This window comes from Amphimedon queenslandica, unplaced genomic scaffold (genome assembly GCF_000090795.2).
Source record: "Amphimedon queenslandica unplaced genomic scaffold, v1.1 AMPQUscaffold_13402, whole genome shotgun sequence".
Classification (NCBI taxonomy): Eukaryota; Metazoa; Porifera; class Demospongiae; order Haplosclerida; family Niphatidae; genus Amphimedon; species Amphimedon queenslandica.
In genome coordinates this window covers 178,345-192,886 of record NW_003546362.1, presented here as the reverse complement: position 1 = coordinate 192,886, position 14,542 = coordinate 178,345, and the positions used below count along the sequence as shown (strand labels likewise).

The window sequence follows — 14,542 nt, the reverse complement described above, 5'->3', positions numbered from 1 at the left end:
ACAGAAATATTTTAGTGGCTCATCATGACTGGGTACCAGACATGTGAGATTTGCTTCTTCTTTCTTTTTAGACAGTATTTCAGAGGGAGCTGATGCCACCTCATCAAGACTCACTATCTTATGATTAGCAAATTCTGTCCACTGCTTATGCATTGCTATACACTTTTTACAAAGGAACTTACTGCATTCCCTGCAGCATCTAGTGGCATTAGCTGAGTTGCAGTTGTCACAAGCAACCTTTTCAGGATCAGCTACTTTCTGCATTAAACTGTGTACCTCCTTGAGATTTTTGAGAGTGAATGCTACAGGAAAAGCTCCTGCTCCTTCTTCTGGTAACTCTGTACAATGACAACAAGTGGGGCAAGAGAGGTAATAGGTCTCATTCTTCTTATCCAGTGGTAATCCCTCCAGACAGTGCTGGCAGAATGAATGTAGACAAGATAAAGTCTTGGGGTTGGTATAAATGTCAAGGCAAATCGTGCAAGTGAGCTGTTCCTCCAGTTTTAAGAGACCTGGAGAAGAGGAAGATGGTTCAACTGCCATTTTAAAACAAGACAACTCTCAAGACACCAAATTAACAAAAGGCAATCATGTGACCTGACAGGATTACTAATAATAACACAAAAGTATATACTAGATCAAAGCCTTACTGTCACTATACTAAGCAAGGAGCCTTTTATGTCTGCACTATACAATAACAGTTATTATACCAAGAACAAATTTCCCCACCCATCAATGACAAAGCATAAGGATTCAGGTGACCTGAAGAAAATTAATTAGAAACTGGTACTATACAGGAGTGTATTATGTACTTATGAAAAACATTTAATGTTTTAGGTTCAGAATATTTGTGCACATGTTGTGACCATACTGAGTGCTATATAACACAACTGTATACCCAAGAATTAATTACATTTACACGGAACCGGAATAAATACATGTATATGTAATACAAATTATCTCTAAAACTGGAAGATAGTGGTTGATAATATTTGTTGACTTGAATGTCTGAATTACATGTACATCTGTGTTTATTAAGGTCTTTAGTGTCCATACATTTTAGGCTCAAGAATCCAATGTAACTTTCTAGCTGACTTTCATTTAGGAGGGGGCAGGGAAAGTAATTGGCTATAAATACACCTTTAAAGTATTGCTTTAATATTACTCACAGAGACTCCATAGCTGTTGTAGGATATTCATGATACCATAAGACACTAATTAAAGAATAAAAAGAAAAACTTTTGTCTGTACATAAATATACTGTAGTATATTACATATACAAAGTTAATACCACTTCCCTCTATTTGTATGACCTTCATTTTAATAATTCAGAAATTCACTCTTCACATACAAATCTGTCCCTCCTCTCTTTAGCTTCCAAGGTTTGAAGCTCCAATGGTTGTCATACTCCAGATGAACTGGAAACACTATCAGAAAACTGCAGTGACCTACACGTGCATGTACATAAAACAAGTAATTACTAATACTGTACGACAAACTACTAATTGATTCTATATTAATGTACTTTGCTGTACATTTACATGTAGCAGGCAAAAAATAGCTACATTGTAATAAACTGAGTCAGTTAATACAAATCATCAGTTAGGGATTCAGTCCCGAAAGATGGTTAATGATATAATGTTGTATCATCATTCTCAGTTAATACTTGATTCGAAAGAGATGGAATTAATCAGAGTAATATGCAGAGTTTCCTACAGAATTTTGGCATAATGCTCCTGCAGCTTCTTGTCAGTGGGTTATAAAATTGGGCCAAACAACCTGCTTTCTAATACAGGGTATGTGGCCAAATTTCATCAATAATGAAAAGGAGAAAAATTTCTATTTTTATAATTATTTCTGATACATATACATATTCTTATGTTGTGTAAAAAGTTTTAACTGATATTAATGAAGTTTGGATTTTATAAGAATTTTTAAAAGTTGCTCAAAAATTGAGCAAAAGTCCCTGTACTATAGTACAGGGTCTTGGCCAAATTTTGTCAAAAATGACAAGGAGAGATTTTTCCATTTTTATAATTTTTTCTGATACATGTACAGGTACTTTTGTTGTGTAGAAAGTTTGAACTCATTCCAAACAAGTTTGGATTTTCTACAAATTTTTAAAAAGTAATCAAAAATTTGGCCAAGGTCCCTTGTACTAGATGTACATGTAAAAATGGCTCAAAATACCCCTAAATTTTCATTACATTTTCTGAGGCATAATGATGTACATGTACTGTGTGTATATGTTACGTGTTATATACAGTGTACATATAAAGTTTTAATAACATACCTTATGCTGTCTATCTTGTGATGCAGAAAGTCCGAGAGGTAGAGAGAAGGTGTGATCAAATTGGACCAATGTATAAAAATGGCTCACAAATCCGGGCCCATTTCCATTTCTGATGCATATTGATGTACAATGTACATGTACTGTACTTATGCTACGTGTTTAACATACCTTACGCTGCCTAGCCTGTGATTTTGTTGGAATGCAAAAAAGTCCGAGAGGCAGAGAGAGGGTGTGGTCAATCCTATGGGTCATGATATGTGCTTCAGTTTGAAAGGCCAAAAGGTCACGGGAACACACAAAGGACAAACAACCTCCTGAATACTTAGGAAATGATTTAAAATTATATTTAAAAACCTTATTTTGTACCCGATTAACATGTAAAATTTGACTAAAAGAGCAATCAATATAGGCACTGACACTATCAATAGAAGACTTTATTTTTATCTAAAAGTTCATGACATCATTATTACATCAAACAGTATGTTACTAACTTTAGCTTCAACACAACACTGCTAACATCATCTCCCTCGTCTGTTTCAAGTGGGCATGGCTCCTTGTAACTAACAGCAACGACTTCAACGAGCACCTCCCCTTGAACAAATTCTGAAATATCAACTACAAGATGGAGAGAGAGAGAGAGAGAGAGAATAGTACTATACGTTATTAAAATAATTCTATTTTAATTACTGTCTTGAAGTTTGTCAATTTTAGTCTGCCAAGTTTACATGTAGTTCTTCTACTCAAAATTTCATCAATAGATACTGTATAACGCTTTAATTTGGCGGAGTTTTATTTTGGCGATTGGCGGTTTACAAGCAGAATCGCCAATATTAAAACCACCAATCATTAATGCGCATGCTTAGTAATGCAAGTGTACACAAAAATCGCCAAATTAAAAACCACCAATTACAATTTTACAGCAAAATCACCAAAATAAAGCGTTATATGGTAGATGCCATATAGCTGGTAATTTTAAAATACTAAAATTTTATAATAATTAAAAGGCACAGTACATGACCATCAGTAAATCAATCCTTTACTTACTTCACTCAAGACTCCAAGCTCGTTAGGGATTCCTCAGTCATAACACCAAGAGTATCCTTGTAAGGACACTTACTGCTGCAGTGGTTCCTTTACAATAACAACATGAGGCCATTTTGTGTTGAGACCTCAGCTTCTTTAGTCAGTCATCGTCTTGTTCCAGTGTCTCTGTGTTAGTTGTTAGAGTCAAATCAACATCTTCGGATACTTGAGTCTCACTAGAATTAGCTCCTTTCCCGTTAGATCATGAATAGTAGAGCATCCATGGTTAGATGAAGCATCATCAAGCTTGCCCCATTCCCAACGATAAGCAACTGATCTAGGTACATAAGTTTGATTGATCTAATGGTCCATCTTTTTCCATACGGTCAGCCCAGTGAGAACCAATTTCTGTGGAGTCATAAGCCAGAGTGATCGGCTGCGATGATGATCGGCATAACTAGGAGGAAGTCAAGGAACAAAAGAACGAGAAGCTCAAACTCAAAGAAGTCCAACACGTGGTCTAGCCATTGCAGCAAGTAGGGATGAGCCTATTATTCCAGCATAATTTTAGGAATAATAGGGGCTTCCTCATATGAAGCATAATGCTGGAATAATTGGATGAAAATAGGAATAATAGTGGAATAATGGGTGGAGTTGAGGTCAATGGTGATTGCAGAAGAAAATTTAAAAATTTTTGGCTAGTGTTTTTTGGAAGACATATTTTTAAAACACTGCTGGAATGCAATTCTTAGGTGAAAATTGATTGTTTGAGAAAATTATTGAGAATAAATTGAGAATAATAGGATAAAATAAAAAGAATAATGGGGGAAATTATTAAGAATTTCCAGAAAGAATAATGGGAAAATTTATGAGAATAATAGGCTCAACCCTAGCAGCAAGTCAATCTGCGCATGGTCATACCCACGTGATACCATGCATGGTACACACCCTAAACAGGGTGGGGTTTAGGTGTGGTCAATAGGATACTGATTGGATCTTGTTTGTCTTTTTCAGGTCATGTCTAACTCCATCAACATTCATGTCAGTCATGGTTAGTCTGTTAATAATAGTCAGTATCTATTATTTATTGTCACAGGATCAAAGGTAGAGGATATATTGCTGGAGGATCCTGATAGCACTAGCATTGGCGACTTGAAAGCTATTATTCATGAAAAGTTTGGAGTTCCTATTGAAGCACAGAAACTAATATTTAAAGGTCAGTTATTAACGTTTCTGTATATTGAATTACGCATGCCTAATATGATACTCTACATGTACATGATATGTACATTGTAACTTTTAGTGTTAATTTTGTTTTGGATGCTGATTAATATCTTTTACTTGATGTAATATTTAAAATGTACCATTGGTAGTATGTACTAAAACTGAGGTTCATTAAGTAATCAGACTATAATACTGTATTAATTGTGGGTGTTAGTAATTATTGGTGAAATTGATTTGCAATATGTCCATTATGTAATCCAATTGGATTAAGTATGAGTCATTATTAAATAGGAAAGACTCTTAGGAAAGAAGATGAGTTAGTCAGTGAAGCAGGAATAAAGAATAATAGCAAAATAATGCTATTGGGAAGAAAGGTACGTATATCTGTATTTTGTAGCCTTAACTTTAATAACACGGCAAAATAATTTTAGTTATAAATATTTATAGTTTTAGGCTGTGTACAATCAAATTTACATGCCACTTGTATTAATTTAAAGTCAGCTATGAGGGTTCTATGCATGTTCTTGCTGGTCACAGCACGTACATTGTAGATGTACATGTACAAATTATGCATAGTACATGCATATGCATTAAAAGTTTTTGGTAAAGGCATTGCATCCACACTGACTTTGCTGTAATGCTAACTGCAAGTGCTTTAGGCTCACTCCTTAATATGTCTTACATCTTTTTCTAATTTTATTACTGGATAGACTGATCCAGCTCAAGACGAGTGTCTCAAGAAGCTTGACAATATTTCAGAATCAACAAATACTATTGAGAGAAAGATTAAGAAGGTTGAACAAGAGCTGGAGGGGATTGAAAAGGTACTTTCATTGTGCAGTAAATAAATTCTATACACATACATTGTACATGTATGTGTACACATACAAGTGTGTCTCAATACATGTACAATAATAATTACAGCAAAATACCTTAGAGTTAAAGTACTGTACATGTACATAAGCTCCTTCTTGAACTTAGCTTATTTGATTTAAGTTACAAAAATTTCATGGACAAAATTATTGTTTTGAATTACCATCATGTATTCTTCACTATTACCACTAATTATTACTATCACTTTATGTCTGAAGTTAGTGATTGGACTATTTTTGTATATCAGTTTGCAATATGATTTGTTCATTAATGTTCCCTTTTAGTTATAATCTTTGTTATTTCCAGGGTTTCCTGTTGTCAGAGCTAGTCTCTGAATCTTGTGATAAGTTACGTAAACAAAGTTTGTCGTGCAATGAGAATTTAATGAAGAATCTAGAGGAACTAGACACTATAGTAAGTATTTACAGTAACCTACCCTCATAGGTATTATATTCATTTTGTTATTACTCCTTTCATTATTATCATTACAGTAATACCCCTTATGTGTGTATTTGTAGGTACCTTCTGCCACAGAAACTCTTGTGAGAGGAAAGAGAAGGACACTAGTGGTACACATTCAATCATTAATGGTACTAACTGATAAGATAACTGATAGAATTGCCACTGCAAGCACAAAATAATTATTTTGTTTACTATACATGCATATCAATGAATCTATGGCCAATTTTTATATTTTATTTTATTCTAAATAATTAATTTAATGAGAACTTAACTGCCTAGTACTCATGCAGAGCATTATGCAATAGATACACTTGTTCTTGAAGTAATAAGTTATTTCAGAAGGAGCTTTTGCCCCAAGACCATGCATAGATACATACCTTGAATTTGATCTTAATGAGTGTATTCTCAATGTTAGTGTCACTGTATCTTACTGTGTGCACAAGACTGCACCATTATTATGGCCAAAATTATAAAAAGGAGCCCTAAATTACTGAACTATATTAGCTAGGCTATGGATTAATCCATTGTTTGTATTAAAATGTATTTTAAGACCCAGCATAGCTAAACATTTTTATAGCTGATGTTCCTAATAGCAGAAATTAAGGTGCGATTGACTAATGGAGCAACGATATGACTCAGGTTGTCTAAAAAGTTTTCTGATAATGTACATGTACTTATGTTGTGCTGATTCCAACTACCACTTGAACTGATGCCTACCATTCAATCAGAGGAGGAAGAACAAAAGAAGAATGGACATGTTAGTTAAAAAAATACTTGTACATGTAGTGTTGCACAATTATGATTTATGAATGACTACATATCTGAGAGTAAATTGCAGTTGCAAGTTTCAAGCAATTGACCACGCCCTGTTGGGTGGGACTGATATTGCAAGAATGACATCTAAAAGTGAGGGCCACTATTCTCTTCTCTTTGTATCTCTTTCATTCATTCTTTGTCTCTCTTACTCTCTCACTTACTTTCCTCCTCTGTATTCTGTCCTTATTCTAACTCATCACTATATTACTGTTACTCTGTTACAGTAGTACCTCTTGTTCTCTATAGACTATCAACCAGTGAAGAGAAGGGGACACTCCACAGTAAAGGTAGGAGACTACCTATATATGTGGGGTGGGGACGGTTCTGGAGTACACTATGAAGTGATGGAGGTGTATCACTTACCAACTGGTGCTTGGGATCAGAAACCTACTACTGGTACCCCACCACCAGGTACCTGGGCCTATTCATCTGCCACTATAGGGAGGGACATATATTATTTCGGTGGTGGTTGTTTTAATAACAATGTGCACTGTATTAATGTGGATTCATTCAAGTGGAGGGAACTCTCTCCTAGTTCTGATTGTAGTCCAATGAAAAAGGCCTACTGTGGAATGGTATCAGCTCATTTTGATGGTGAAGACTATCTTATAATAATTGGTGGCTATGGATTATCTTCTTCTGTCAATACTCCAAAGCAACCTGATGCTCAGTATTCAGCTGAAGGTAGAAATAATGAGATACATTATTACAGGATTTCATCAGGTCAGTAATTCTTGTCATTGATACACAATAGTTGATTAATATTTTTAACTGAATAATTTTTATTAATGTACACAAAACAGATTGTTAATAATTAAGTGTGTTTGTTAGTGTGTCTCTGTGTGTCATGTGTTTGTGTGTGATGGTGACGTGTGTCTATATGTGACGTGTGTGTGTGTAGTGCAGAGCCTGAAATTACAGTCGGACATCAGACATTTTCCGACCATTTTGCTTAATTGTCCGACCAACTACCGTGTTGTTCTACCATTTTGTCTGAACATTAGTAAACAACACAAAATTTTTATTAGTAATTATTACTAAATTAATGGTTATGCTTTTGTAAAAAAAATTTTTAATTAAACTCACTAACAAGCACACACATTGACACATAAATGACCCGGCCCTAATATGTGTAAAAAGGATAAATGAACATGTTCGACCATTTCATTCAAATGTCAGACCAAAATAGGCTGTGTTCAGACATAATGTCAGAACACTGTTTGAATGTAATTTCAGGCTCTGTACTAATACATACATTATGATGTGTCTGTGTATGATAGTGCATATAATGTATGTGAGAATTTATGAATGTATGATGTGTGTATGTGATGTGTATCTATAATGTGCATGTTATGTGTGTGTGAGTATTATCATGTATCTGTGTGTGTGTGATGTTTGTATATGTACATGTATCTATACATAAGCTAATGTGACATGAGTGTGTGTGTGTGTAGGTTGACTAGGTTCATGTTATTTATTATCATTTTTAATAAAGTTCTGTATCACATGAGTCACAAAGTACGCACATACAATGTTCCATCAGTTTTGTATAATTATTCATTAACAATCATAACTGAAATGTACCATGCAGAATAGATTAGTAATCTTCAAATAAGGACACCCCTGCATCTCTCCTTCATGTTTACAGGTGTGATGGTGTGTGTATCCATACATGAGTGTGTGTGTGTGTGTGTGTGTGTGTGTGTGTATCATGTGATAGTGATGTGTGTCTATGCATGATGTGTATGTATAGATGAATGTGTATAATGTATGTGTGTGTGTGTGGTAAGTAAGAGTACATGAATGTTTGTTCATTGTTATTAGATCAATGGATATCTCCTGTTGTTACTGGAGATAGACCACCTCCTACTGAACAATTCACTCTAACACCAGTTACTAATAACACTGCAGTAATGTTCGGGGGCTATACTGATAATGGATGCAGTAATAAACTGTATATGATAAGTTTCACTAAGACATCAGTGGTGAGTTAATACTGTTTTGATTGTGAGATTTTTATGATTGTATATTATGGGTTAATTTTCAATTAAATTGCAATTGAAAGAATTGTATAAAACTACATTGACGTGACTTGACATGTATGCATGGAAATTGAATTCAATTAAATGCATGCAATGTAGATTATTTTGCCACTAACCCAATCTTATTGATGCACAATCTAAGCTCAGTCTATAGTAATAATTAATAATATTAATGAATAATTTTGATATTCTTTCAGGATATATTAGAAGTACATAATCCTGGAGAATCAGTACAATGGCCTAAGGAAAGATATGGTCATTCCAGTGTACTGATTACCACTAGTTCAGGACCACACTTACTAGTGGTGGGTGGATCAACTGTTTATGATGCATGGTTACTGGACATTAACAAAAGAAAATGGAAAGAACTGGTAAGTATTATATCATGATGCTTGATAATGAAACATAAAGTGATTAACTAAATTTGTAACTCATGAGGTTTGTAATGTACATGTACATATTATGATACTCAGTGAAAACTACTGATGAATAATGCTGGTATTCAGTATGTGTGTCTGCCTGTTTTCTTTTTGTGTTTTGTGTTTGTTACTTTACCTAAATATGTGTGAATATACATGTACATGTTTCTGTCTGACTGTGTAAAGATGAATTCACATTTGATACAGTGTCGATGCTGGGATTAAATAAATTCTACTTTACATACATACATGTATGTATTTGTGTGTATGTGTGCATATGTTTCAATATGTGTATGTGTGTACTAACACGTACATCATGTGTACATGTAACATGTACATGTGTGTGTATTTGTGTGAGCAATTATGCATGTGAGAAGAGTGCGTTTTCAGCTCTGAGAACTGATCTTAGCTAGAGCGATGACACCCAGCTATCCTCGGACCGTCGAACTCCTAGGTCAAGAATGGGTAAAGATCGAGATCAGGAACAGCCCTCTGACTCGTCCACTATCACCGTCGTCCTTCCAGATAGGGGAACTGGATCGTAGAATTGACTGTTGACAACAAATTCAGGTTGGGGAGTCGATACTCCAAATATCTTTGTGAATGAAATAGGTCAAAGACCTTCCTCTCTCTCAACAGTATCAACAATAAACCAAACAAGTGGTAGATAGAGTAGAGTACAGTACACAAAAAATAATAAAATGGTCGTATTTATAGTTTGACAATCCATGAATAATAATTATTAATAATCACTAATAACCAATAATTAATCATCAGGAATCTTGAAGATTCCACAGCATGCTTTACATGTACCTTTATATGTGTATTCATGTATAGATGTACATGTATGTGTGTTAGTGTGTCATTAGTATGTGTATGTGTATGTGTGTACATGCAGACACTTAGTAAGTTCTTAATTGAGGACTCACATGACATAATAACACACTCAGTTGTGTATGCAGTCAAACCTCTCTAAGACAGACACCTATGGACCAGCCATCACTGTCCTTTATACAGAGGTGTCCTTAAATTGGAGGTTATCCCATGCTAATCAGACCAGAAAATCTGCCATTTTCTTGATGCGCGTTAATTAGAAAGTCCGTTGCGTGGGCCGTATCTGTCTGTTGGAGGCTAATTTGTACACATGTAGATGTGGGGGACAGTAAATCTCGTCCGTTATACAGAATACTGGTAGATAGGTTCCGATATACAGAGGTTCTTTTATAGAGAGGTGTCCGCTAATTAGGGGTTCATTTTAGAAAGGTTTGACTGTACTTGTCTATCAATATATATTATATATTATTAATTTTATTATGTCATCTTTGGTTGCATAAAACACACTGTGCAGACTATAAAAGTGTCAGTTAGTTATTGTGTTTATTAACCAGATATCAAATCAATTAATATGTCATACACGATTTAATTATTATCATTTTATTTTTATAGATTTATCTACCGGTCAATGTCACTTACAGATACTATCATTCTCTCTTAGTGTGGAGTGTGACCCCAACTACTAACTGGATAATTGAGTTTGGAGGATCTGACTACACAACATACAGTGATACAGCAGTTCTTGAACTCAGTAAGTACATGTAGTCACTCAGTAGTAGATAAAGTATTATTGAAGTATTATAAAGTATTACTATTTAATTATTTGACATATACCTATGATACTAATCTAATAAGGTTACTATGGTAATTAATTTGTGTATTTCTTATTCTCCACTATTTTGTTACTGTATAGGATATACTAGTGATAATGATTGGTCTACTAGTGTAATACCTCTGGATCAGTATCAAGATCAACTAAGAAGAAGGATACTGAGTGATTGGGAGAATTTAAGAACAGAAAAACAGCTTCAAATATTTCAAGATTGTCTGCAATTACAAAGAGAGAGGGTATTTTATCAGGAACAGCTTCAAAAAGAAATAAAAGAGAAGGAGCAGATACAGCAAGATCGAGACAAAGAGCAGCAACAGCTTCTTCAAAAAAAGGCAATACTTACTCAGCAACTTGATGATGCTACCACTCTCCTTGAGCAAGCAGAAAAGGATAAATCATGTGTTAAATTAGGTACTATTGTGTTGCACTGTTGTTTATGTGTACATTGTTTACATTATAATACTAGTGGATTAGACAATGTTGAGTATGGAAATAGTATCCTGTACTCAATATAGGTCAAATTGTCCATGCATTACAAATAATGAGATTGATGTAGAGTGAGCTCTGCTTACCATATATGGTATGATTAGCAATAATCATAGTACATGTATTTATGGGCTACTGTACATGCAGTCAGTGCAAATTTGTTTAAGCAGCAAATATCATTTAATTTTCTATTTCTGTATTTTTATTGATAATAGAAGATTATGAAAAGCTTAAAGTTAAAGTTGCTGAAATTTTGGAAGAGAAGACACTAGTAGAGGGGAAGAAACAGATTATTACTGGTAGTGTATCATCAGAACATAATATTAGATGAGACAATATTCTATTAATGTAGAAGATTATGAGAAACTAAAACTCAAAGTTGCTGAACTTTTGGAAGAGAAGGAGGAGCAATGTCTCAAGGAGAAACAGATCATTATTGGTTAGTTAACTATACACACAGTATGTATTAGATGAGAGAATATGTTTATTGTGTAGACAATGTTCAAAATCTCAAAACTGAAATTTCTGAGAAAGACAAAGTTATAGCCAAACTGACATCGCAAGTAGAGGAACAATCTCAGAATGAGGAACAGATCATTACTGGTTAGTGTATAATCATCAATCAATAATAATTATTAATATTCTATTAATTTATAGACCTTAGAGCTAAATTGTCTGATAATGAATTGTATACAACCAAGCTAATGAAGGAGAAGTCACAACTACAGGAGAGAGTCACATCCTTAGAGGAACAATCCATCAAAAAGACTAGTTCCATTGGACTACAATTTAATTATCTGATCCCTTCAATGGGTAAGAGTATTATTGTGTGACTGACTGAGTGCAGGGTTTCTCACAGGATTTTGGTATATAGTGGTCATGCAGCTTATTGTCAGCCTATTCTCAAGTTGCTCAAAAATTTGCCCAAAGGACCCTGTACAGTGGTACAGGGTATTTTGATAAAAATCACAAGGATGATTATAGTCATTTTTCCAATATACATGTATATGCATGTTCTTATGTTGTGTATAAACTTTGAGCTAATTCTGATCAAGTTTGCATTTTTATGATTTTTTAATTTGCTCCAAATGCCATGTACTGTATATTAAGTGCTTGTCAGGTCATGCTATTTTTCTCACTTAACATGCTTTGTGGGAAACCCTGACTGAGTGTATGCAATTGTGCGTGTACTCACTGTGTATATTTTGTATCATTGACAGGTAATTTGGATTGCCTGAGTGATGTCCAGGTAGCAGAGAGGAAATTGTTCTTAATTCAAGGAGACAAACCTCAACTGATGAATTGGGAGAAATATGGTCTAAGGATTGGAGTACAAAAGGAGAGCTTACTGTCCTCTGAGACAGTAGAAGCAGCAGTGGTTGCTCTTGTAGGAGGACAGTTCCAGTTTCCTCCTAATACTGTCCTAGTGAGTGCTGTGTATGCAGTATCACTCTCAAAGCCTCTCCTCAAACAGCTCATATTAGAAATACAGCACTGCGTTAATTTAACAGGACGACCAGCTCTTAGTCGTCATCTCAATTTTGCCATAGCTCCCCTGAGCATACCCAGTCTTCCTTACCAGTTCTCCATAGTCGAGGGAGGAGAGTTCAAACCTGATAGTTGGTATGGATCCATTCAACGTAAAGAGTTCTGTTTGGTGTGTGTGCTGGGAGAAGGATCAGCTAATAAAGGTGGTAATGTTGTCCATATAGCATCAGTTAATGGAGACACAGAGGAAGGAGAGGAGGGAGAACAGCAACCACAACAAGAGGAGAATGAGGAGGGAGAGGAATCAGAGGAAGAAGTTGAGGAGCAGTTGAATTACAAGGAAGAAGAACAAGAAGAGGAGGAGCAAGATGAGGAGGGAGATCAAGAGAGAGGTGATGATGATGATGACAGTGATTCCTCCAGTGATAAGACTAGCAGTACTGCACCAGGTGCTAGTGGAGCCAAAGGTCAGCTAGTGAGTGCAAGTACTTAATTTAGATCTGCATATAGAGTCTGCAAAAGATGGGGAGAAAGCAAAGGAAGATGATGATTCAAAAGCAACTGGTGCTGCAGCCACATTGCCTCTGCTCCAATCTGAGAATAAGACTGAAGATATCTCTGATAGTCCAGTTAACAGTAAGTATATTCATTAATGTATAGAATTATTTGTACTGATATCACTGCAAAAGAGGAGTCCACTGGTGTAGCAGAGGCTATGTCATATGCTGGAATACTTTATTACAAACAAGATGGAGTCCAAGACCTAGTTACTTTTACTTCAGCTAAGAAGTTAAATGCCCTTCTTGAGGTATGCTAATACATTATTTTATTGATAATTACATTCATCGTCAAAAAATATCATAGTTTATTAAGAAGGAGCATTCTGATTCAAAAATTGGACAATATGTTTACTTTCGGTTTGTGCCTACTCATAGTTGTGATGGTAGTCCATACATTGAATTGATGTTTGATACTCCACAGAAGAAACCTGCTATTGGATGGACTATTGAGCCTCACATAGATCCTTGCAGAGTAAGTATAGTATCAGTGATGTAAATTGTGATAAATTGCTTCTTTATAGTTATATCAAGATGATGTTGATAAATTTGGAAAAGAAAATTATTCACTTCCTCCGTGTTGTCTGGTATCAGTCTATGGATCACCTGGTGCTGTACCATCACTACATTACTCTGTACCACTGGATGGAGTGGTTCGTCCTGTTACATTATTCATTCATCGATCACTGAGAACTGCTCCTCCTCCAATAGTACAAGGTACTAGCTCAAGCTCCTCTACTGCTAGTATCAGTCAAACCAGCAGAGACACTGAAGGAGGTATGGTTGATATTAACATAATAACACACTAATTACTGAATTTGTATCATTAATAGGTACATTTAGATCTGATATTGCTCATAGAGTAATGACAGAGAACATTGTCCTAATAAAGGAAACTCAAATTGATCTTTACTTTTTAGCCGATAAACTTTTAGAGAAGAGTATAATAAATGGAAGAGAGAGAAGTCAAGTAACTGATGAACACTGTGGACTGACAGCTGATCAAAGACTGCATAAACTACTTAACAGTATCATAGGAACCATTAGAGTGGATGGAGAAGTATTTGGTATATTCTTAGATATACTCAGAGAGGAAGGTACTAGAAGAACTATTAAATTAGCTGATAAACTAATAGAAAAATATAATTATATTTAAACCAGTACATTTATTATTATTGTTGTTGTTATTTTGC

At 34.9% G+C, this 14,542-nt stretch overlaps 3 protein-coding genes across 4 annotated transcripts; all 3 read left to right on the top strand.

Moving 5' to 3' along the window:
• The first annotated feature begins 4,254 nt into the window (after nt 1-4,254).
• LOC109582086 (BAG family molecular chaperone regulator 1-like) lies at nt 4,255-6,090 on the top strand. 2 transcript variants are annotated; one of them, XM_019996683.1, is made up of 6 exons: nt 4,255-4,367; nt 4,413-4,532; nt 4,832-4,914; nt 5,251-5,364; nt 5,720-5,827; nt 5,932-6,090. In XM_019996683.1, exons 1-6 carry the CDS (start codon nt 4,334-4,336, stop codon nt 6,052-6,054), a joined length of 582 nt encoding a protein of 193 aa, XP_019852242.1. In that variant the 5' UTR covers nt 4,255-4,333; the 3' UTR covers nt 6,055-6,090. The 2 variants fall into 2 exon arrangements, with proteins under 2 accessions (XP_019852242.1, XP_019852243.1); XM_019996684.1 differs by lacking the exon at nt 5,720-5,827.
• A 2,351-nt stretch (nt 6,091-8,441) lies between these two features.
• On the top strand, nt 8,442-11,912 carry LOC109582072 (uncharacterized). The gene is made up of 7 exons (XM_019996663.1): nt 8,442-8,676; nt 8,931-9,104; nt 10,599-10,737; nt 10,900-11,229; nt 11,520-11,603; nt 11,657-11,743; nt 11,800-11,912. Exons 1-7 carry the CDS (start codon nt 8,491-8,493, stop codon nt 11,910-11,912), a joined length of 1,113 nt encoding a protein of 370 aa, XP_019852222.1. The 5' UTR covers nt 8,442-8,490.
• A 793-nt stretch (nt 11,913-12,705) lies between these two features.
• LOC109582071 (uncharacterized) lies at nt 12,706-14,505 on the top strand. The gene is made up of 6 exons (XM_019996662.1): nt 12,706-13,259; nt 13,303-13,428; nt 13,482-13,600; nt 13,657-13,824; nt 13,874-14,126; nt 14,183-14,505. Exons 3-6 carry the CDS (start codon nt 13,508-13,510, stop codon nt 14,503-14,505), a joined length of 837 nt encoding a protein of 278 aa, XP_019852221.1. The 5' UTR covers nt 12,706-13,259; nt 13,303-13,428; nt 13,482-13,507.
• The last annotated feature ends 37 nt before the right edge of the window (nt 14,506-14,542 follow it).